This window comes from Oncorhynchus keta, chromosome 12 (genome assembly GCF_023373465.1).
Source record: "Oncorhynchus keta strain PuntledgeMale-10-30-2019 chromosome 12, Oket_V2, whole genome shotgun sequence".
Classification (NCBI taxonomy): domain Eukaryota; kingdom Metazoa; phylum Chordata; class Actinopteri; order Salmoniformes; family Salmonidae; genus Oncorhynchus; species Oncorhynchus keta.
In genome coordinates, this window is record NC_068432.1 from 29,436,921 (window position 1) to 29,460,947 (window position 24,027).

Sequence of the window (24,027 nt, forward strand, 5' to 3'; positions counted from 1 at the left end):
AGCCTTTTCATTCCATTAAGGTCCTGCTGCTGAGGCACCACGAAACACAGCCCCACTACCTCCCCACTCCTCTTTCCATTTGGCCGACATTCTGCTAGTCATTTTTTGAGACGTGAGATATTTAGGGGAGGGGTAGATGTGGAGATGGACAGGAGAAGGAGTGGATGGGGGTGTTCTAGCAAGACAAGACAAGCTGTGATGTGGAGTAGGTGAGTTCATTAGTCACATGCACACAGATGTAATTGCTGGGTACAGTGAAATTCTTAGGCTCCAACAGTACAGGTGAACAAGAAAAGTGACTGAAACAATTATACAAATACATAAATCTGTGACAATGATAAAATGTTCATTGGGGTGAGGGTAAAGAGAATGTAAGCAGTCGCAGTGAATCCAATTTACATTCAGCCCCCATTTTTCAGCAGTAGCCTATCGTTACAAAGGCAGATTATAAAGACAGTGGCCTTAAAATAAGATCTCACTACCCCATGAAGATAGTAGAGGACACAGAGCCCTTTCACTGTCAAGATTAAATACTCAGTTAAAATAGGAGGGAGATCACTCAAAATAAGGATAATATTAGTGTAAGTCTCAAAACACTACTTTCAACTGTACAGTGGGTGAATAAAATATCATAAAATCCTTGAGAATACATACATAGTCAAAGAGGATGGTGGGGTTGCTATGGCTCAGCTTGCCTATTTGGCGCCCAGATGGTTTCACATTCTCTTTGGTTAATCGCCTGGAAAAAAGCAAAGAAAGAGAGAGAAAAGAGAGCAATTTATTAAATCTATTGAAGCATCTTGCAACCAATACATGTACCCCTGTCAATGCTGTGGGACTGATTTGATGGTTAGGCCTAGATTGAAGAAGATGATTTTAGTAGAAGAATTTGCAACGAATAATGAACTTGTGCTCAATGTTTGGTTGCTTCATGCTGTTGGATTCGGGCTAAACTTTGAACATTGAGATATTAAAGACATGATAGATCAGACGCATAGTATATAAAAGGAGAGATCTGTAGAAAGACAGAGTGGCTGTGGAATGTGATGGGTGGACGGGAGAGAATCACAGGAGTGCGACAGGTGATACAAGAGGACATCTGTGGATTAGGAGAAGGAGGGGTTGAGGTCAGGAGGTCACGTCAGATCCCATGAAGGGAGAAATAATGGTTATATTATCCTGTTACCCTCTTCCTGTCAAACCATAAGATGTAAGGATTGGAGAGAAGGAGGAGTGTCCAATGTGGGATATATATCAAATATATATATTTGATATATATCCCACATTGGACACTCCTCCTTCTCTCCAATCCTTACATCTTATGGTTTGACAGGACACACACACACACACACACACACACACACACACACACACACACACACACACACATATATATACTTGTGATTTTTTAAATCTGAACAACAACTAACAACCCTTTGGGAAGAATTAAACTTGGTTAAAGCTTCTCTAGTGTCCGTGAGTTATTTACTCTGAAAAATAACCTAACAATGCTGATATCCATTTATCGAAATTATGCTTTTCCCTTTATCTTGTTAACTCATACATAGTATTATTGACAACATTATACTTCACATTGACAAAACTAAAAAGTATTTTTGGGTGTGCAGTAATCCAAGCTGGTAAAGGTATAGTTCAGGCAAAATCTATATTTCGGTGGAATTACCGTCGAGTCGTGTGAAGGTCAATAGCGACAGAATACACAATAATAAATGTTCTACTTCTGGGGGGAGAAACACAGTTGCATAATCTGGATATTTGACAATATATTGTAGCGTTTTGACAATATCAAATATTATTTTTGCACAAGAAGGCTGTTGTTTCCAGCACTTTTGTTTCCTTGACTGATCAAACTCGTGGCTTTTCTCATTGCTCTCTCATCCCTCTGTAGCAGACATTTGGTTGGCAATATGTTTGGAACATCGAAACAATAACATTACCAATATTGCCATCGGAACACCGTATCCAATCGCAATACATACATAAATGTGAGAGAGGAAGAGGGGTGGTGATTTAGAAGTAGTTTAAAAGCACCACCACCACCAGGCATTCATGTCCTACTGTGGTTCTGCACAGTACACTGCACACGCATAATGATGCAGGCCAGGTGCCAGGCACAACACATTAATTAACTTCCTATCGTCTGCATTAGCCACCTTGTAGTGACGCAGAGCAGTTGTGACATGTCACTCAGCAGAGCTGTATCCATATCAAGAGGTACGGGTAATGTCCAGGCAATGTCCCATTTACATTATTAATAAACACTGGACCGAAGGCACTGACATCCTTCAGCTAACTACAAGAGACTAAGATGCATACAGGGATGGGAAAGGGATGGATTGAATGAATAATCAAAATGTCTAATGGCCATTTTAATCATTCAGTAGTAACAACTTAACAAATGGTTTATATTACATGAGTCTAGGGGCTGGTGAGAGGGTCACGGTGCTATGAGAGCAGGCCATTGCAGCAGGGTTGGCGTGCTGCAATGCTAGCCTCAAATCTGACATGGGATGGGGGTAGTCCACTCGAGTGCAACTGTGGAGCCATCTTCTATAATGCCCCCGGTGGAAGGAATAGTAGCTGTTCAATTCCACTCCACCCCTCCCTGCCTTCCACTGCACCAGAGCTGCAGGATCTCAGCCCCGCAGCACCAGTTTATCCATTAGTCTCCCCACCCACCGAGTTGGGGAGCCTTCACACATACTAAACTGTCTCTTCCGCCTTCAGAGCGATGCATGCTGGTGTGGTTACATCGCACCCTCCAAAGACACCACCAGCACCACACGTCCTCAGGGTATCCTTTTGTCAAGGCCCTTACACACGCAAACACAAGCAATCAGTGGAAACACCGTCACAGTTGCCAGAGTGTTAACAAAACATGTGTGGGGGTAGAGCACACCATGGCTGGCCGTGCAGTGTTCCTGCCGGGTGGGATCCAGCAGAATATTGATAACGGTAAGAGGCCTGCTCCATTCCCAGCTACCTGCTTCCATTAAAAAACATATTTTCTTCCGGGATGGCGGGGTTGGGCTTAGGGTACAAAACAAAACCGTGTCTGCTCTGTAATACATTATCACGCAGCCCTGGGGTGCTCGCTCTGTGTATGGTGATGGGAATACGCCAATGTCCACTGGTACACTACAGGGAGCAGGGAATGGCCTCAGGCACTTACATGTACTTCCACACATTGAAAATAAGTATGCATCATACTGCACTAGTGTGAAAAACAGTAAATGAGATATACAGTAGCATATATACTACAGTAACTACTTATTCAAGGGTTTTTCTTTCTACATTGTAGAATAATAGCTAAGACATCAAAACTATGAAATAACACATATGGAATCATGTAGTAATAAAAAAAGTAAAGCAAATCAAAATATATATTATTTTAGATTTTTCAAAGTAGCCACCCTTTGCCTTGACAGCTCTGCACACTCTTGGCATTCTCTCAACCAGCTTCATGGTGAATGCTTTCCAACGGTCTTGAAGGAGTTCTCACATATGCTGAGCACTTGTTGGCTGCTTTTCCTTCACTCTGCGGTCCAACTCATCCCAAACCATCTCAAATTGGGTTGAGGTCGGGAGATCGTGGCGGTCAGGTCAGCTGACGCAGCACTCCATCACTCTCCTTCTTGAACAAATAGCCCTTACACAGCCTGGAGGTGTGTTGGGTCATTGTCCAGGTTGAAAAACAAATGATAGTGGGACTAAGCGCAAACCAGATGAGATGGCGCATTGCTGCAGAACGCTGTGGTAGCCGTGCTGGTTAAGTGTGCCTTGAATTCCAAATAAATTACTGACTGTCACCATCAGGGCACCCCCACACCATCACACCTCCTCCTCCATGCATCACGTTGGGAACCACACATGCGGAGATCATCCGCTCACCTACTCTACATCTCACAAAGATATGGCGGTTGGAACCAAAAAAAAATCTCAAATTTGGATTCATCACACCAAAGATTTCCACCGGTCTAATGTACATTGTTTGTATTTCTAGGCCCAAAGCAAGTCTCTTCTTATTGGCGTCCTTTAGTATTGTTTCTTTGTAGCAATTCATCCATGAATGCCTGATTCACGCAGTCTCCTCTGAACAGTTGAGATGTGTAGGTTACTCAAACTGTCCACTTAGGAAGCAACACTGATTGACAATACATTGACAACAGGTGGAAATTATAGGCAATTAGCAAGACACCCCAAATAAAGGAGTGGTTCTACAGGTGGTGACCACAGACCACTTCTCAGTTCCTATGTTTCCTGGCTGATGTTTTAGTCACTTTTGAATGCTGGCGGTGCTTTCACTCTAGTGGTAGCATGAGACGGAGTCTACAACCCACACAAGTGGCTTTGGTAGTGCAGCTCATCCAGGATGACACATCAATGCGAGCTGTGGCAAGAAGGATTGCGGTGTCTGTCAGCGGTGTCCAAAGCATGGAGGCGCTACCAGGAGACAGGCCAGTACATCAGGGGACGTGGAGGAAGCCAACAACCCAGCAGCAGGACCGCTACCTCCACCTTTGTGCAAGGAGGAGCAGGAGGAGCACTGCCAGAGCCCTACAAAATGACCTCCAGCAGGCCACAAATGTGCATGTGTCTGTTCAAACGGTCAGAAACAGACTCCATGAGGGTGGTATGAGGGCCCGACGTCCACAGGTGGGGGTTGTGCTTACAGCCCAACACCGTGCAGGGCGTTTGGCATTTGCCAGAGAACACCAAGATTGGCAAATCCGCCACTGGCTCCCTGTGCTCTTCACAGATGAAAGCAGGTTCACACTGAGCACATGTGACAGACGTGACAGTCTGGAGACGACGTGGAGAACGTTCTGCTGCCTGCAACATCCTCCAGCATGACCGGTTTGGCGGTGGGTCAGTCATGGTGTGGGGTTGCATTTCTCATCAGGAGCATGCCCAGGAGTTGTAAGGAGGTCATAGAGGCACGTGGAGGCCACACACACTACTGAGCCTCATTTTGACTTGTTTTAAGGACATTACATCAAAGTTGGATCAGCCTGTGGTTTTCCACTTTAATTTTGAGTGTGACTCCAAATCCAGACCTCCATGGGTTGATAAATTTGATTTCCATTGATAATTTTTGTGTGATTTTGTTGTCAGCACATTCAACTATGTAAAGAAAAAAGTAGTTAATAAGAATATTTCATTCATTCAGATCTAGGATGTGTTATTTTAGTGTTCCCTTTATTTTTTTTAGCAGTGTATAACAGGTTACCAACATATTCAAATAAAGATTAACATTAAAAACATTATTTTTGATTAATTTATTTCATCCTTCCACAAGATATCATCCAGACACAAATCTAGGGTTGCTACCCAAGCCATTCTAACGGTTCGGTTGCCAGAGACGCGACCAAGTGGTTGTGTTTCTTTGGGATGCTCTAAATGTTCCATTGCCATACTGGCTGGCAATTTTTTTTCTCCCTTGTTTGCTAGCCAGCCAACTATGGCTATCTTACAGTCACGTCAAACAGTGCTGCCAGAATAACAACAGTAGCTGCATTTGTTATGCTGTTTTCTAGTGACAATCATTTGGATGCATCCATAACAATGATTTAAATGAGGCATGATTTCACCTGGCATAGAAAATGTGCTTACTCCTCCTCAGAGGAGCTCGCCAACAACACAGCTAACATAATCACTTCAAACTGAAGCTGGAAAGAATGCAGACTAGCTACACTTCGTTTCGTAACTTTTTTCAAAAGGACATTTGTGTATAGCCATAAAAATGCCAGCCAATTCATGATTGACTGGTTGAGAAACGCTGCCCGCCTGTCCATCACTATGGGACAGCTGGAGCTCGAATTTAAATATTGAACCAACGTTGCAAATGGTCAGTGAGACCGGCCGTAAGGTTTATTAAAATCTCCACTTGAGAAAACAATCTTATCTGAAAAGAAATTGTGAGATAATGTCAATGCTTTTTATAGTGGAGATCAAGTTTATAAATTGCCTGGCTGGGCTAATGAGACAGTGGATTGCGCAATCAGATGGAACAGAGTAAACAGGCATTTTAAAATCATAGATTTTTTTAGCCAATCAGCATTCAGAATTAGACCCACCAGTTGTATAAGTTTAATGTCTTATGTAAACAAGCAGCCGGGAACTAGTTCTGTACGATGGCCAGTGACGGGGTCGGTAAACCTGGAGGATTCACCATTATCGTTTAGATCTCCTGTTTGGGAACATTTTGGCTTCCCAGTAGATTACAACAGCGATGGACAGAGTACGTCTCCACTGCTCAAGAGAATAGCCTACAGTATGCAGCTGCCAAAACCTCAAACATGTTGACACATTTACGCCAACGTCACCCCAGTATTCCTACCACCAGAACGACGGAAACGCAAAAAAAAAAAGCCCCCAAAAAATAAAACAAACATTGTCCCCCTCTGTATTCAAGCACCCCTTCGCAGCTGATTCTGACCGAGCCAAAGAAATTACAAGAGTGATAGGTATGTTTATAGCTGTGAAAATGCGGCCATTCTCAGTGGTTCAGAATGGAGAGTTTATAAGCACCACGTGAAAGTGCTCGAGCCACGTTACGAACTTCGCCCTATCGCAATGAATTTGCCAGTGCACCATGAGTTGTGCTTACTACAGATGGACGAACCTCCAGGGCTACTTAACATGTTTCTCTTTGTAAGAAAACGTAGCATAGACCTAAACAATGTCTGAGCCATGTTTACACATTTTACACTCATATTGCACTTTATTTTAGTATTGAGCAATCATGGTGTTTTCATTTAAGAAAATAGAAAGTTTGTGTTATTCCTGATTGCAATCCCATCAGTCATTATATGACTCATGATAGAGAACCAGGAATACCAACACTTTGTATTTTCTTAAACAAAAAAATAACTGCCATTTCATTTTCTCGCTGTACCTGAACTGTGACCGCAAATCCGCAATATGTACCGAACCGTGGGTTTGGTGAACTGTTACACCCTGAGGCATTACAATTGGCAAGTGGGCATGAATGTAATCTAAATTCATCCCGTATGTAAATTGTGAAGACCTCAGTTACACAAATCTCACAAAACTGTTTTGGAATATACTGAATTTAGGACCAAAATTATCCTACTTACTCTTTTTAGACAATGTTACCATTGGAAAAAATGTTTGACTAATATCAATGCCACATTGGTCGTTCTCAACTAGATACTTTTTTTGTTTTGTTGAGTTGCTCTTTAAAGGGGCAATCCGGAATTGGCATCTCTCAGCTGTTTATCAAAACATGTGACTGGGTGACCTTGTTGTGACTGTTTCAAATCCTGGATGGTCTGTGTGTGTGTGTGTCTCTCTCTTTATGGCAGTGCGAGTGAGCATTTGGTTGAGAGCTGGATAAATTAAATATTCCTGGCCCATTGGGTACGCAAGCCATTAGTAGATGTTAGCACTTGTATCAAATAAAGCCATGAAAGTTGCAGAACAGTCCTAGATCTGTGCCAACCAAAATTACTATGGTAACCAGGGCTGCATGTTAGTGCTTCTCAGCACCCACTTCCCTATTATTTTTATTTTTACACATGTTTCCATACCAACCACTGATATCCATAAAGAATTCAATGGACACAGTAACCTTGAGTTTATCTCCTAGAGAAATGTATGTCAACCACTGACTGACTGGCTTTGGGGGTGCATTTCTATAGAGATGCTGCTACAGTGTACCCAAGGGGCATGGGTTGGATGATTGAATTCTGTTAGATGCCTGAAAAGTCTATAAAAAGGAAAATACGAATAGTGGGTGTATAAAATGTGACTTCTAAGTGCCACAAACACACGATGGATAAAACAACGGGCACTATATCTAACTGTTAAGGCGAAACGTTAGGGAGGTGTAGCAACAGGCCTCCAATGTGTGTGGTTGCAATGCCCCTGAGCTGAATATAATAATTATAATTCCCTTTGCTCGGCTGCCAATCACCTTGCTACAAAGCACCTCTCACATGGCTCTCTCAATTCTTATTAGCCATTGCACATCATCACTGGCGTAACGCAGTTTATCTGGAGCCCCCCCGCAAGGACAGTGTTCGGGCACCCCTCCCTAAAATAAAATCGAATGAGTCAGCCAGACAGCCACTCAAAGTATAGACTAACGATCGCGGTCAATGTTGCTGACATTGCAGCATGTCTATGCGGCTGCATGCCTAGCAAATCGATTATAGGCTTTCTGTGGTGCCAAGGCATGTTAACTACGCATTAACAAATCGATAAATGTTTATTGGTAGGTCCATTTGGTCATAATTTTCTCATGTTATACCTAACATTGCACAAAAGCTATATACGGTGTCTCAATGCTCCCACTTTTAGACTGCTGGTTGGTGGCAATATCATAATTACTGTTGCAGAACAGTAACCTTGAGTTTATCTCCTAGAAAAATGTATGTAAACCACTGACTGGCTTTGGGGGGTGCATTAAAAATAGTTCAAAATTCAAACATTGCAGATCGCTGTTGCAACAAAAATGTATTTTACATACTAATCAGCTACAGATTTTTGGAATATAAAACTGTCCGTTATAGGCTATCTGCATGACATGAGCCATGCCTGCGCTCTCTCCCAGCTTTGATATAAAGTTGTTTTGAGTAAAACCAGTCTACTAAATAAGTCAGTCCACCCTCTAAACACTAGCTTACAAGGGATTGTTTCATTATGCAGTGTCATGACTGACTGCGAGAATCCAAATAGGTCAGATCAAATTTGCAACGAATAACTTCAATCAGGCCCCCTTCACCCAGAGGTGGGAGGAAATAACTAGTGGGGATTGACACACGTCCTGTGGTAAATCAAGGGAGAAGATCCAGGCTTGCACTCTCCAAATTCACTAAAAGTATGTACTTTGTCTCAGATCTTTTCCCGCTGAAACTAACACCTTCAAAAGCGAATACAGGAACAATATTTTGAGCGTAGAACATGCGGTATGGTGGAGGCGATCTGTAGAACACTGCCATTAAACATTTTGTAAAAGAAAATACTTCAACTTGGAAAGTACATACACACTACATAGCTGAAGTTTCCACACGATGGGTTGTGCGTGTAATATGAAAATTGAGTGTTTTTCTTAAGAGGGGGATGTGCTTTTAGAAGATAATTGTTTTTCATCACAGCCCCGGAGTGAAGCCAGGGTGCGTGCCAGCCTGCCGGAACAGCCCCTTTGGAGTAAAATATATAAATAATGGGTTAGGGGGAAAGAAAACATTTAACCAGAAAAAGGCATGAAGCGGCAGCTCCACGTTTAAAACGGTTTGATAAAATCACCTCCCGGACAATCACTGGTATGGCTGATTAGCTGTTCTAAGTAAAGTACCGTCGAAAGCAAATTTAAGTAGGACCGTCCTGTTACTCTGCTCAAACCATCATATTACGCTATTCTCATCACCCCACTGGGGAACCACTGATAAGACTGGCTAGCCTACCTTCAAAGAAGTATCTTCAAAAGCGAATGGAAGGACAATCAACTTTAAGTTCTGTTCAGGACTACACGACAAGTCACCGGATGGATACCAGACAACTAAGGAGGATAACAGTAGAAGAGTTGTTGGAACCATTTCAGACAATCGGCACCTTACAAGCGTGCCGCGAAAAGGCCCAACACCCTTTCCAAGGCTGCCCCGTTCACAGAGTTCTTGGCGAACCCAGGCATTTCACGTAAATACATTCATGATTTCTTGCTCAAAGCGGGCGGTGGCTCATGTTCAACGTATATGGTTATTGTAGGTGAGAGTAGTTTCTGAATATGGCAATGTTAAGTGTGTCTGTCCCCATCTCTCCTTTAACAAGCATCCATGTCGCTGTCATTCGCAAGGGACCCTTTTTCAGCGTATTACCGGTGCAGTGTGTGTTTATCCCATGTTCCCATTTAATTGGCTAGTAAATAAATAATTAACCTAATTTGTGTAGCACTGAATGATGATATGATACGAGGTTATGATTAATGCTTCTACACCTGCATTGCTTGCTGTTTGGTGTTTTAGGCTGGGTTTCTGTACAGCACTTTGAGATATCAGCTGTTGTACGAAGGGCTATATAAATACATTTGATTTGATTAATAAGTTGACTCTAGATAGATGTGATAGGTAAAGACATTTAAGAGTATAATTTGGGAGATGGTAACTATTTAAAAGAACCACTCCCAGATCCTAATGAGTTAATTGTTAGATTCATTTAAAATCGGGTAACAGTTCAAAATAGTTAATTAGATTAATATTCATCTGAAGACTTGTTATTTAAGTCAAGTCACGACAGCAGTATAGAATCTATAGCTATATACCGTTTTTAACTGCTATAAACATTTTAATAAAAATTACACATCAAATAGCCTAACAATGAGGATAGAAGTAGTCGGCTTGACGATAAATTCAGCCACTATTTATTGTTCAACCATTTGTTGTCTGGCTAATAGCCTACACAAATGGGCCGCAATATTTACGGTAAATTACACTCAACAAAAATATAAAACGCAACATGTAAAGTGTTGGTCCCATGTTTTATGAGGTGAAATAAAAGATCCCAGAAAGTTTCACACACAAAAAGCTTATTTACCAACAATTGTGCACAAATTTGTTTACATCCCTGTTTGTAAGCATTTTCCCTTTGCCAAGATAATCCATCCACCTGACAGGTGTGGCATATCAAGAAACTGATTAAACAACATTATCATTATACAGGTGCTCCTTGTGCTGTGGACAATAAAAGGCCACTAAAATGTGCAGTTTTGTCACAACACAACGCCACAGATGTCTCAAGTTCACCAGGGTCTTGACCTGACTGCAGTTCAGCGTCATAACCGACTTCAGTGTACAGCATTGTGTGGGCGAGCGGTTTGCGGATGTCAACATTGTGAACAGAGTGCCCCATGGTGGTGGTGAGGTTATGGTATGGGCAGGCATAAGCTAAGAACACAATAGCAATTTATCGATTGACTGCAAAGAGATACCATGACGAGTTTCAATAGCACATTGTTGTGCCATTGGTCCCCCGCCAGCACCTTGTGTTTCAGCATGTTAATGCATAGCCCCATGTCACAAGGATCTGTACTCAATTCCTTGAAGCTGAAAATGTCCTAGTTATTCCAAGGTCTGCATACTCAGACATGTCACCCCATTGAGCATGTTTGGGATGTTCTGGATTGACGTGTATGACAGCGTGTTCCAGTTCCCGCCAATATCCAGGAATTTGTACAGCCATTGAAGAGTGGAACAACATTCCACAGGCCACAATCAACAGCCTAGTCAAATCCACACGAAGGAGATGTGTCGCGATGCATGAGGTAAATGGTGGTCACACCAGATACTGACCTGTTTTCTGATCCACACCACTTTTTTTTTTAAAGAGGTGTACACACACACACACACACACACACAAAAGTTGAGAATGACACAAATATAAAATTGTCACAAAGTCTGCTGCCTCGGTTTGTATGATGGCAATTTGCATACACTGCAGACTGTTATGAAGAGTGATCAGATGAATTGCAATTACTTGCAAAGTCCCTCTTTGCCATGAAAATGAACTGAATCCCCCAAAACATTTCCACTGCATTTCAGCCCTGCCACAAAAGGACCCGCTCACATGTCAATGATTCTCATGTTAGCACAGGTTTGAGTGTTGATGAGGACAAGGCTGGAGATCACTCTGTCATGCAGATTGAGTTTGAATAACAGACTGTAAGCTTCAAAATGAGGGTGGTGATTGGAATTATTGTTCTTCCTCTGTCAACCATGGTAACCTGCAAAGAAACACGTGCCATCATCATTGCGCTGCGCAAAAAGGGATTCACAGGCAAGGATATTGCTGCCAGTAAGATTGCACATAAATCAACTATTTATCGGATTATCAAGAACTTCAAGGAGAGAGGTTCAATTGCTGTGGAGGCGGCTTCGGCAACCAAGACAGTCCAGCAAACGCCAGGACCGTCTCCTAAAGTTGAGTCAGCTGCGGGATCGGGGCACCACCAGTACAGAGCTTGCTCAGGAATGGCAGCAGGCAGGTGTGAGTGCATCTGCACGCACAGTGAGGAGAAGACTTTGAGGATGGCCTGGTGTCAAGAAGGGCAGCAAAGAAGCCACTTCTCTCCAGGAAAAACATCAGGGACAGACTGATATTCTGCAAAAGGTCCGTGGATTGGAATGCTGAGGACTGGGGTAAAGTCATTTTCTCTGGTAAGTCCCCTTTCAAATTGTTTGGGGCATCCGGAAAAAAGCTTGTCCAGAGAAGGTGAGCGCTACCATCAGTCCTGTGTCATGCCAACAGTAAAGCATCCTGAGACCATTCATGTGTGGGTTGCTTCTCAGCCAAGGTAGTGGGCTCACTCACAATTTTGCCTAAGAAAGCAGCCATGAATAAAGAATTTATTTTTTATTTTACCTTTATTTAACCAGGTAGGCTAGTTGAGAACAAGTTCTCATTTGCAACTGCGACCTGGCCAAGATAAAGCATAGCAGTGTGAACAGACAACACAGAGTTACACATGGAGTAAACAATTAGCAAGTCAATAACACAGTAGAAAAAAATGGGCAGTCTATATACAATGTGTGCAAAAGGCATGAGGAGGTAGCCGAATAATACAATTTTGCAGATTAACACTGGAGTGATAAATGATCAGATGGGCATGTACAGGTAGAGATATTGGTGTGCAAAAGAGCAGAAAAGTAAATAAATAAAAACAGTATAAAAACAGTATGGGAATGAGGTAGGTGAAAAAGGGTGAGCTATTTACCTATAGACTATGTACAGCTGCAGCGATCGGTTAGCTGATGTTTGAAGTTGGTGAGGGAGATAAAAGTCTCCAACTTCAGCGATTTTTGCAATTCGTTCCAGTCACAGGCAGCAGAGTACTGGAACGAAAGGCGGCCAAATGAGGTGTTGGCTTTAGGGATGATCAGTGAGATACATCTGCTGGAGCGCGTGCTACGGATGGGTGTTGCCATCGTGACCAGTGAACTGAGATAAGGCGGAGCTTTACCTAGCATGGACTTGTAGATGACCTGGAGCCAGTGGGTCTGGTGACGAATATGTAGCGAGGGCCAGCCGACTAGAGCATACAGGTCGCAGTGGTGGGTGGTATAAGGTGCTTTAGTGACAAAACGGATGGCACTGTGATAAACTGCATCCAGTTTGCTGAGTAGAGTGTTGGAAGCCATTTTGTAGATGACATCGCCGAAGTCGAGGATCGGTAGGATAGTCAGTTTTACTAGGGTAAGCTTGGCAGCGTGAGTGAAGGAGGCTTTGTTGCGGAATAGAAAGCCGACTCTTGATTTGATTTTCGATTGGAGATGTTTGATGTGAGTCTGGAAGGAGAGTTTGCAGTCTAGCCAGACACCTAGGTACTTATAGATGTCCACATATTCAAGGTTGGAACCATCCAGGGTGGTGATGCTAGTCGGGCATGCGGGTGCAGGCAGCGATCGGTTGAAAAGCATGCATTTGGTTTTACTCGCGTTTAAGAGCAGTTGGAGGCCACGGAAGGAGTGCTGTATGGCATTGAAGCTCGTTTGGAGGTTTGATAGCACAGTGTCCAATGACGGGCCGAAAGTATATAGAATGGTGTCGTCTGCGTAGAGGTGGATAAGGGAATCGCCCGCAGCAAGAGCAACATCATTGATATATACAGAGAAAAGAGTCGGCCCGAGAATTGAACCCTGTGGCACCCCCATAGAGACTGCCAGAGGACCGGACAGCATGCCCTCTGATTTGACACACTGAACTCTGTCTGCAAAGTAATTGGTGAACCAGGCAAGGCAGTCATCCGAAAAACCTTGGCTGTTGAGTCTGCCGATAAGAATTTGGTGATTGACAGAGTCGAAAGCCTTGGCGAGGTCGATGAAGACGGCTGCACAGTACTGTCTTTTATTGATGGCGGTTATGATATCATTTAGTACCTTGAGTGTGGCTGAGGTGCACCCATGACCGGCTCGGAAACCAGATTGCACAGCGGAGAAGGTACGGTGGGATTCGAGATGGTCAGTGACCTGTTTGTTGACTTGGCTTTCGAAGACCTTAGATAGGCAGGGCAGGATGGATATAGGTCTATAGCAGTTTGGGTCCAGGGTGTCTCCCCTTTGAAGAGGGGGATGACTGCGGCAGCTTTCAATCCTTGGGGATCTCAGACGATATGAAAGAGAGGTTGAACAGGCTGGTAATAGGGGTTGCGACAATGGCGGCAGATAGTTTCAGAAATAGCGGGTCCAGATTGTCAAGCCCAGCTGATTTGTACGGGTCCAGGTTTTGCAGCTCTTTCAGAACATCTGCTATCTGGATTTGGGTAAAGGAGAACCTGGAGAGGCTTGGGTGAGGAACTACGGGGGGCGGAGCTGTTGGCCGAGGTCGGAGTAGCCAGGCGGAAGGCATGGCCAGCCGTTGAGAAGTGCTTATTGAAGTTTTCGATAATCATGGATTTATCGGTGGAGACCATGTTTCCTAGCCTCAGTGCAGTGGGCAGCTGGGAGGAGGTGCTCTTGTTCTCCATGGACTTCACAGTGTCCCAGAACTTTTTGGAGTTGGAGCTACAGGATGCAAACTTCTGCCTGAAGAAGCTGGCCTTAGCTTTCCTGACTGACTGCGTGTATTGGTTCCTGACTTCCCTGAACAGTTGCATATCACGGGGGCTATTCGATGCTATTGCAGTCCGCCACAGGATGTTTTTGTGCTGGTCGAGGGCAGTCAGGTCTGGAGTGAACCAAGGGCTGTATCTGTTCTTGGTTCTGCATTTTTTGAACGGAGCATGCTTATCTAAAATGGTGAGGAAGTTACTTTTAAAGAATGGTACCAACACATCCTCCGAGAGCAACTTCTCCCAACCATCCAGGAACAGTTTGGTGACAAACAATGCCTGTTCCAGCATGATGGAGCACCTTGCCATACGGCAAAAGTGATAACTAAGTGGGTTGGGGAACAAAACATCTATATGTTGGGTCCATGGCCAGGAAACTCCCCAGACCTTAATCCCATTGAGAACATGTGGTCAATCCTCAAGAGGCAGGTGGACAAAAAAAACACCCACAAATTCTGACAAACTCCCAAATATTGATTATGTAAGCATGAGCTTCCATCAGTCAGGATGTGGCCCAGAAGATAATTGACAGCATGCCAGGGAGGATTGCAGAGGTCTTGAAAAAGAAGGGTCAAATAGAGACTCTTTGCATCAACTTCATGTAATTGTCAATAAAGTGCCTTTGACACTTATGAAATTCTTTAAATTATACTTCAGTATTCCATAGTAACATCTGACAAAAATATCTAAAGACACTGAAGCAGAAAACTTTGCGGAAATTAATATGTGTCATTCAAAACTTTTGGCCACGACTGTATACAGTTGAAGTCAGAAGTTTACATATACCTAGGTTGGAGACATTAAAACTGATTTTCAACCACTCCACAACATTTCTTGTAAACAAACTATAGTTTTGGCAAGTCGGTAAGGACATCTACTTTGTGCAAGTAATTTTTCCAACAATTGTTTACAGAGATTATTATTTCACTGTATCACAATTACAGTGGGTCAGAAGTTGACTGTGCCTTTAAACAGCTTGGAAAATTCCAGAAAGGGATGTCATGGATTTAGAAGCTCCTGAGTCATTTGGAGGTGTACCTATGGATGTATTTCAAGGCCTACCTTCAAAACTCAGTGCCTCTTTGCTTGATATCATGGAGAAAAATAAATCAGTAAAGACCTCAGAATATTTTTTGTAGACCTTCAAGGATGAACCAGACTTGTGGAAGCAATTTACAAACTCCTGAAGGTACCACGTTCATCTGTACAAACAATAGTACGCAAGTATAAACACCATGGGACCATGCAGCAGTCATACCGCTCAGGAAGGAGACACGTTCTGTCTCCTAGAGATGAACGTACTTTGGTGCAAAGAGTGCAAATCAATCCCAGAACAATAGCAAAGGACCTTGTGAAGATGCTGGAGGAAACGGGTACAAAAATATCCATATCCACATAACCTGAAAGGCCGCTCAGCAAGGAAGAAGCCACGGCTCCAAAACCACCATAAAAAAGCCATGTGATTTGCAACTGCAAATGGGGACAAAGATCGTACTTTTTGGATTAATGTCCTCTGGTCTGATGAAACAAAAATAGAACTGTTTGGCCATAATGACCATCGTTCTGTTTGGAGGAAAAAGGGGGAGGCTGTGAAGCACATGGATGGCAGCATCATGTTGTGGGGGTGCTTTGCTGCAGGAGGGACTGGTGCACTTCACAAAATAGATGGCTTCATGAGGAAGGAAATCATGTGGATATATTGAAGAAGCATCTCAAGACATCAATCAGGAAATTAAATCCGGGTCACAAATGGACAATGACCCCAAGCATACTTCCAAAGTTGTGGCAAAACAGCTTGAGAACAACAAAGTCAAGGTAGTGGAGTGGCCATCACAAAGCCCTGACCTCAATCCAATAGAAAATGTGTGAGCAGAACTGAAAAAGCGTGTGTGAGCAAGGAGGCCTACAAACCTGACTCAGTTACACCAGCTCTGCCAGGAGGAATGGGCGAAAATTCACCCAACTTATTGTGGGAAGCTTGTGGAAGGCTACCAGAAATGTTTGACCCAAGTTAAACAATTTAAAGGCAATGCTACCAAATACTAATTGAGTGTATGTAAACTTCTGACGCACTGGGAATGTGAAATAAGAAAAGCTGAAGTAAATCACTCTATTATTCTGACATTTAACATTCTTAAAAGGATTTTAGATTTTTCAACGGCGATACCGATTATTGGAGGACCAACTAAGGCCAATACCGATTATTGGAGGACCAAATAAGGCCAATACCGATTAATCGGCCTTTATTTGTAATAATGACAATTACAACAATACTGAATGAACACTTATTTTAACTTAATATAATGCATCAATAAAATCAATTTAGCCTCAAATAATGAAACGTGTTCAATTTGGCTTAAATAATGCAAAAACAAAGTGTTGGAGAAGTAAAAGTGCAATATGTGGCATGTACAAATGTGTGCCATGTAAAAAAGCTTACGTTTAAGTTCCTTGCTCAGAATATGAGAACATATGAAAGTTGGTGGTTCCTTTTAGGTTGTAGTTAATATAGTATTTATAGGACTATTTCTCTCTATAGCATTTGTATTTCATATACCTTTGACTATTGGATGTTCTTACAGGCACTTTAGTATTGCCAGTGTAACAGTAAAGCTTCCGTCCCTCTCCTCATCACTCTCCTCACCCCTACCTGGGCTCGAACCAGGAACACATCGAACACATCGACAACAGTCACACTCGAAGCAGCGTAGCCATTTCACATCGGTTACACCAGCCATTAGGCTCATGGGCTTTTAGTCATAAACAGCACTGTGCTTGCGAAGAGCTGCTGGCAAAATGCACAAAAATGCTGTTTGAATGAATGCTTACGAGACTGCTGCTGCCTACCACCGCTCAGTCAGACTCCTCTATCAAATCATAGACTTAATTATAACATAATAACACACAGAAATACAAGCCATAGGTCTATAATATAGTCGAAGCCGGAAACTATCATCTCGAGAACAAGACGTTTATTCTTTCAGTGAAATATGGAACCGTTCGGTATTTTATCTAACGGGTGGCATCCTTAAGTCTAAATATTCTTGTTACATTGCACAAACTTCAATGTTGTCATAATTACGTAAAATTCTGGCAAATTAGTTCACAATGCCCAAACTGTTGCATATACCCTGACTCTGCGTGCCATGAACGCAAGAGAAGTGACACAATTTCACCTGGTTAATATTACCTGCTATCCTGGATTGCTTTTAGCTAAATATGCAGGTTTAAAAATATATACTTCTGTGTATTGATTTTAAGAAAGGCATTGGTGTTTATGGTTAGGTACAGTCGTCCAACGATTGTGCTTTAGTTAAATCATCCCCCAGCGTTGCATCGATTATATACAACGCAGGACACGCTAGATAAACTAGCCATCAACCATGTGTAGTTATAACTAGTGATTATGATTGATTGATTGTTTTTTATAAGATAAGTTTAATGCTAGCTAGCAACTTAACTTGGCTTCTACTGCATTCGCGTAACAGGCAGTCTCCTTGTGGAGTGCAACGAGAGGCAGGTGGTTATAGCGTTGGACTATTTAACTTTAAGTTTGCATGATTGGATCCCCCGAGCTGACAAGGTGAAAATCTGTCGTTCTGCCCCTGAACAAGGCAGTTAACAGATTCTTGTTTTCAATGGCGGCCTTGGAACGGTGAGGTAACGGACTTGCCCAGTTAAAAAAAAAGTTTTAAAAGTTTTAATTTATTTTTACGGCAAAATCGGCGCCCAAAAATACCGATTTCCGATTGTTATGAAAACTTGGAATCGGCGACTAATTAAATCGGCCATTCCGATTAATCGGTCGACCTCTAATGTAAACTTCTGACTTCAACTGTATATGTGACCAACAGATGCATATCCATAAGCCCAGTCATGTGAAATACATAGATTAGGGCCTAATGAATTCATTTAAATTGACTGATTTCCTTATATGAATGATAACTCAGTCAAATCTTTGACATGGTTGCATGCTGCATTCATATTTTGTTCAGTATGAATTAAATCCAACTTGAGAGGCTCCCCTGGTCTCCAGAAGTCATTTTTTGTGTGTAAATGTTTCCACCATGGCCTGTAGGTCCAGGTTATGGGCCCGACAGTTTTCTATACTGAGTATTGCCAATCCAGACAGTCTTTCCTGAGAAATTGTGCATTATATGATGATGATGCCAAGATATACCAGAGATAAGGAACTGTTGATACTGCAACCACACAACTTAAAATGCTGGTTCACCAGTATGAAGGAAACACAATTAATTTTTTCAGGCCCTCAAGAATTGTTCCCCGCTAAAGACGATGGCAAATAAACTGGCAAATGCAAATTGGTTATCCAGTATCGACGACCTGTCCCCAGAGCCTCCTATACAGTTATAATCTTTAACGTTTTGAGGCCAGCAATTAAGGAGAATTAAAAGCCCAATTAAATATGATTCAAATACAGCAGTTCTGCAACACCACTCCCCGCAGTTTCCCCTGATACGGCAAATCAAGCTTTTTTTGACCATTCCTGGAACTGTCGCTTCTGCGGAGAGATTGTTATCTAGACAAAATCTCAAAGAACTAAGAAGCATTAGGCTCTTGGGCTGATATGAGCTTTTGAACATCTGAGGGGGATGTTTTTCAGTGGCAGGGAGACTAGTCAGGATCGAGGGAAAGATAAACAGAGCAAAGTGCAGAGCTGAAAACCTGCTCCAGAGTGCTCAGGACCTCAGACTGGAAGGTGAACCTTCGACCCATCAGGACAACAACCCTGAGCACACTCCCAAGACAACGCACAAGTGGCTTCAGGACAAGTCTTTGAATGTCCTTGACTGGCTCAGCAAGAGCGCAGACTTAAACCCGATGATGAACATCTCTGGAGGGACCTGAAAATAGCGGTGCAGAGACACTCCCCATACAACCTGATAGAACTTGAGAGGATCTGCAGAAAATAATAGGACAAACTCCCAAAATATAGGCTGCCAAGCTTGTAGCGTAATACCCAAGAAGGCACAAGGTTGTAATCTCTGCCAAAAGGTGCTTCAACAAAGTATTGAGTATAAGGTCTGAATACTTATGTAAATGTGACCGGATTCAGGAAACTAGGCATATGTCGCAAGTCATGACTTCACAGGAGAGCCGTTTCAATGCAAAAGATATTTTCAAACATGCCTTCTCAAACATGTGACCTTTCATGTGCCTCAATAACAAACTTGTGTGCCATCTGTAAATACGAAAACAATTGTTACATTTCGAGCCTTGTTGGTCAAGCCACAGAAGATAACCATAATTGGCTGAGATAATGAGTGGGCTGGACATACCGAGAGAGGAGAGAGGATTGGTCTGACATATTGAAGGCTGCTGTCTTTTTGAGCTCGTCAGTCTGTTTTGGTAGTCCTGTCGAACGCTGCTTTAAAAAAAATATATTGTGTTGCTCTCCACTTTCTGGAGGATCAAGTTTTGAAATCAGTGGAACTGGAGTATGATAGCTCTGGATTACATCTTCAAACTAAGGGCAACCGTGGTATGGCATTCCTGACATGTAGAAGCATCCAACATACATGATGATGTAAACAAGTAAGATAGCTAGCTACATTTTCAGATATTACATGTTTCTAATTTTGACAAAGTGGTTTCATTTCAAGCTAAAGTGTACTGTTAACTAGCTAGCTAACTTTAGCTGGCTGGCTCCATAGCGGACGTTATTCTTCGTTTCCCAGAGCTGTTTACTTCTCTAGTTCGAGCTGAATGTTAGGCATTGTTAGCACTTTGTTCATTGTTGTTTATCTAGCTAACATTAGCTGGCTGGCTCGTTAGCTAACGTTACGTGATGCATGTACGTGGCAGGTGTCAGTAAATATCTGCAAAAAAAGAGTAATGAAATTGTTGCCAGCAGAGCTAGTTATAGGCTGTTTTCATGTTATCCAGAGGTAAACAAACCATTGTCAGAGCGTCAAGTGTGCGCTCTGAGAGTGAAACGAGATGGGTGGGGCTAAAGTTTAAGAAATTGTGAATGATGCAGAACGGGTGGAGACTAAGAGCTCTTCACAAGACACCAAATCATTCAAAGGCGATTTTCTCAAAAGTGAGCTTACAAGTTAATCAACTTTAAAAGCAGAATTACCTTCCCATTGTTCCTGAAATGCTACATGTACTGTATTCTAAACTGTTATCAATTGTGTTTTGTTTTCATCCCATCCGTTGACTACGTTCTACAGATGGAGATATTGCTACACCTGCTGTGAACCTGTTCCCTCCATCCACTGAAGACCTCAAGTCCAGCAGAGCAACACTGGTGTCACAACTTGCAGACTTGTTTACGTGTTGCTGTGCATTTTGTTGCCAACCTTGCTTTGCTACCTGACAACTTCACGGTTTTTACTTTTTAATTACCGTTTACATTTTAGTTTTTTCCCTCAACTTTTTTTTCATTCAACTATTTCACTCCGGACACTTTATCTGGACATGGTTCGTCAGGACCTCCAACAGCCGAAGCTAAGTAGTAACATTAACATGATGCCTTCTAATTGCAGTCGCTGTACTCATAATATACAGGAGAACGATCGCATTACGGCGAGGATAGCTGTGCTACAAGTCCAGCTTCAGACGCAATTGTTAGGCAAGGGTAATTTCAGTGTAGGAAAGGATGAAACAGCGTCTGTGCCACCACTAAGTACATATAGTAACGTTAGTATAAATCCACTCGCACGGTCCCCGCAGCCAGACAACTTTCTCAAGGTTTCTGGAGGGAAATGCTGTAGGAATGCTCAACCTGTGTCGCTTATTCAGCCGACAGAAACTTTAAACCGGTTTTACCCATTAAGCAAAGAGTCGGAGTCAGAGGCCGAGCCTTCTCGTCTCTACTCCTCCCGTTACGGGGTCTGAGACGCCGAAGCTTCCCACCATTAGCTCTGACAAATTGAAAACTCTAGACATTGGCGACTCCATTAAAACCTCTCCATACTCTAGGGGCAGTATTTCATTTTTGGATAAAAAGGCGTGCCCATTTTAAGCGCAATATTTTGTCACAAAAAGATGCTCGACTAGGCATGGAATTGATAGCTTTGGAAAGAAAACACTCTGACGTTTACAGAACTGCAAAGATATTCACTGTGAGTGCCTTAGAACAGAAGCTTCAGGCAAAACCAAGATGAAACTGCAACCAGGAAATGAACAGGATTTCTGAGGCTCTGTTTTTCATTATCTCCTTACATGGCTGTGAATGCGACAGGAGTGAGCCTGCCCTTTCTATCGTTTCCCCAAGGGGTCTCCAGCAATGTGACGTATTTGCAGGCATATCATTGGAAGATTGGCCATAAGAGACTACATTTGCCAAGTGTCCGCACGGTGTCCTGCGTGGAAATTGGTGCGCAAAACACAGCTGCTGGCATTTTCCCATGGGATTCTGAGACGAAAGCATGCTTCTACGAACGGCATATCAATGAAGAGATATGTGACAAAACACCTTGAGGATTGATTCAAACAACGTTTGCCATGTTTCGGTCGATATTATGGCGTTAATTCGGAAAAAAGTTGGACGTTTTGGTCACTGAATTTTCGGTTCGTTTCGGTAGCCAAATGTGATGTACAAAACGGAGCGATTTGTCCTACACAAAGAATCTTTCAGGAAAAACTGGACATCTGCTATGTAACTGAGTCTCCTCATTGAAAACATTCAAAGGTAAATTATTTTATTTGATTGCTTTTCTGGTTGTGAAAATGTTGCGTGCTAAATGCTACGCTAAATGGTATGCTAGCTATCAATACTCTTACACAAATTATTGATTTTCTATGGTTCAAAAGCATAATTTGAAAATCTGAGATGACAGTGTTGTTAAGAAAAGGCTAAGCTTGAAAACAGGCATATTTATTTAATTTCATTTGCGATTTTTAGAAATCGTTAACGTTGCGTTATGGTAATGAGCCTGAGGGTGTAGTCACAATCCCGGATCCGGGATGGCTAAGATCAAGAGGTTAATCGCAGTATTAGACTTAAAACAAATCATCCAGCGATCATACACCGTTTACCAGGGGGCAAGGCTACCGACGTTAAGGCTAATATGAAGATGGTGTTGGCTAAAGCTAAAACTGGCGAGAGTATAGAGATATTGTTATCCATGTCGGCACCAACGATGTTAGGATGAAACAGTCAGAGATCACCAAGCGCAACATAGCTTCAGTGTGTAAATCAGCTAGAAAGATGTCGGCATCAAGTAATTGTCTATGGCCCCCTCCCAGTTAGAGGGCGTGATGAGCTCTACAGCAGAGTCTCACAACTCAATCGCTGGTTGAAAACTGTTTTCTGCCCCTCCCAAAAGATAGAATTTGTAGATAATTGGCCCTCTTTCTGGGACTCACCCACAAACAGGACAAAGCCTGACCTGCTGAGGAGTGACGGAATCCATCCTAGCTGGAGGGGTGCTCTCATCTTATTTACCAACATAGACAGGGCTCTAACTCCTCTAGCTCCACAATGAAACAGAGTGCAGGCCAGGCAGCAGTCTGTTGGCCAGCCTGCCAGCATTGGAGTCTGCCACTAGCACAGTCTGTGCCTCAAAGGTTGGGCAAAACTAAACATGGCGGTGTTTGCCTTAGCAATCTTACTAGGATAAAGACCCCTTCCATTCCTGTCATTATTGAAAGAGATCGTGATACCTCACATCTCAAAATAGGGCTACTTAATGTTAGATCCCTTACTTCAAAGGCAATTATAGTCAATGAACTAATCACTGATCATAATCTTGATGTGATTGGCCTGACTGAAACATGGCTTAAGCCTGATGAATTTACTGTGTTAAATGAGGCCTCACCTCCTGGCTACACTAGTGACCATATCCCCCGTGCATCCCATAAAGGCATTGCTAACATTTCCGATAGCAAATTTCAATTTACAAAAAAAAAAAAAAAAAAAAGACATTTTCGTCTTTTGAGCTTCTAGTCATGAAATCTATGCAGCCTACTCAATCACTTTTTATAGCTACTGTTTACAGGCCTCCTGGGCCATATACAGCATTCCTCATTGAGTTCCCTGAATTTCTATCGGACCTTGTAGTCATAGCAGACAATATTCTAATCTTTGGTGACTAATATTCACTTGGAAAAGTCCACAGACCCACTCCAAAAGGATTTCGGAGCCATCATCGACTCAGTGGGTTTTGTCCAACATGTCTCTGGACCTTCTCGCTGTCAGTCATACTCTGGACCTAGTTTTGTCCCATGGAATAAATGTTGTGGATCTTAATGTTTTTCCTCATAATCCTGGACTATCGGACTACCATTTTATTAAATTTGCAATTGCAACAAACAATCTGCTCAGACCCCAACCAAGGAACATCAAAAGTCATAAATTCAAAAGACAACACAAAGATTCCTTGATGTCCTTCCAGACTCCTGTCTACCCAAGGACGCCAGAGGACAAAAATCAGTTAACCACCTAACTGAGGAACTCAATTTAACCTTGC

The 24,027-nt window shown here is 42.6% G+C and overlaps 1 protein-coding gene across 4 annotated transcripts in view; it reads right to left on the minus strand.

Annotated features, from left to right (window-relative positions):
- LOC118391260 (THO complex subunit 2-like) overlaps nt 1-24,027 on the minus strand; it is a 77,132-nt gene that overhangs the window by 26,587 nt on the left and 26,518 nt on the right. For all 4 annotated transcript variants that reach the window (XR_004827100.2, XR_004827099.2, XM_035782473.2 and 1 more), the window contains exon 16: nt 655-739. Coding sequence is in view for 2 of the 4 variants with exons in the window: in XM_035782473.2 (XP_035638366.1) it covers nt 655-739 (85 nt within the window). In the remaining 2 variants the exon portion in view is untranslated. The remainder of the gene's footprint in view (nt 1-654; nt 740-24,027) is intronic.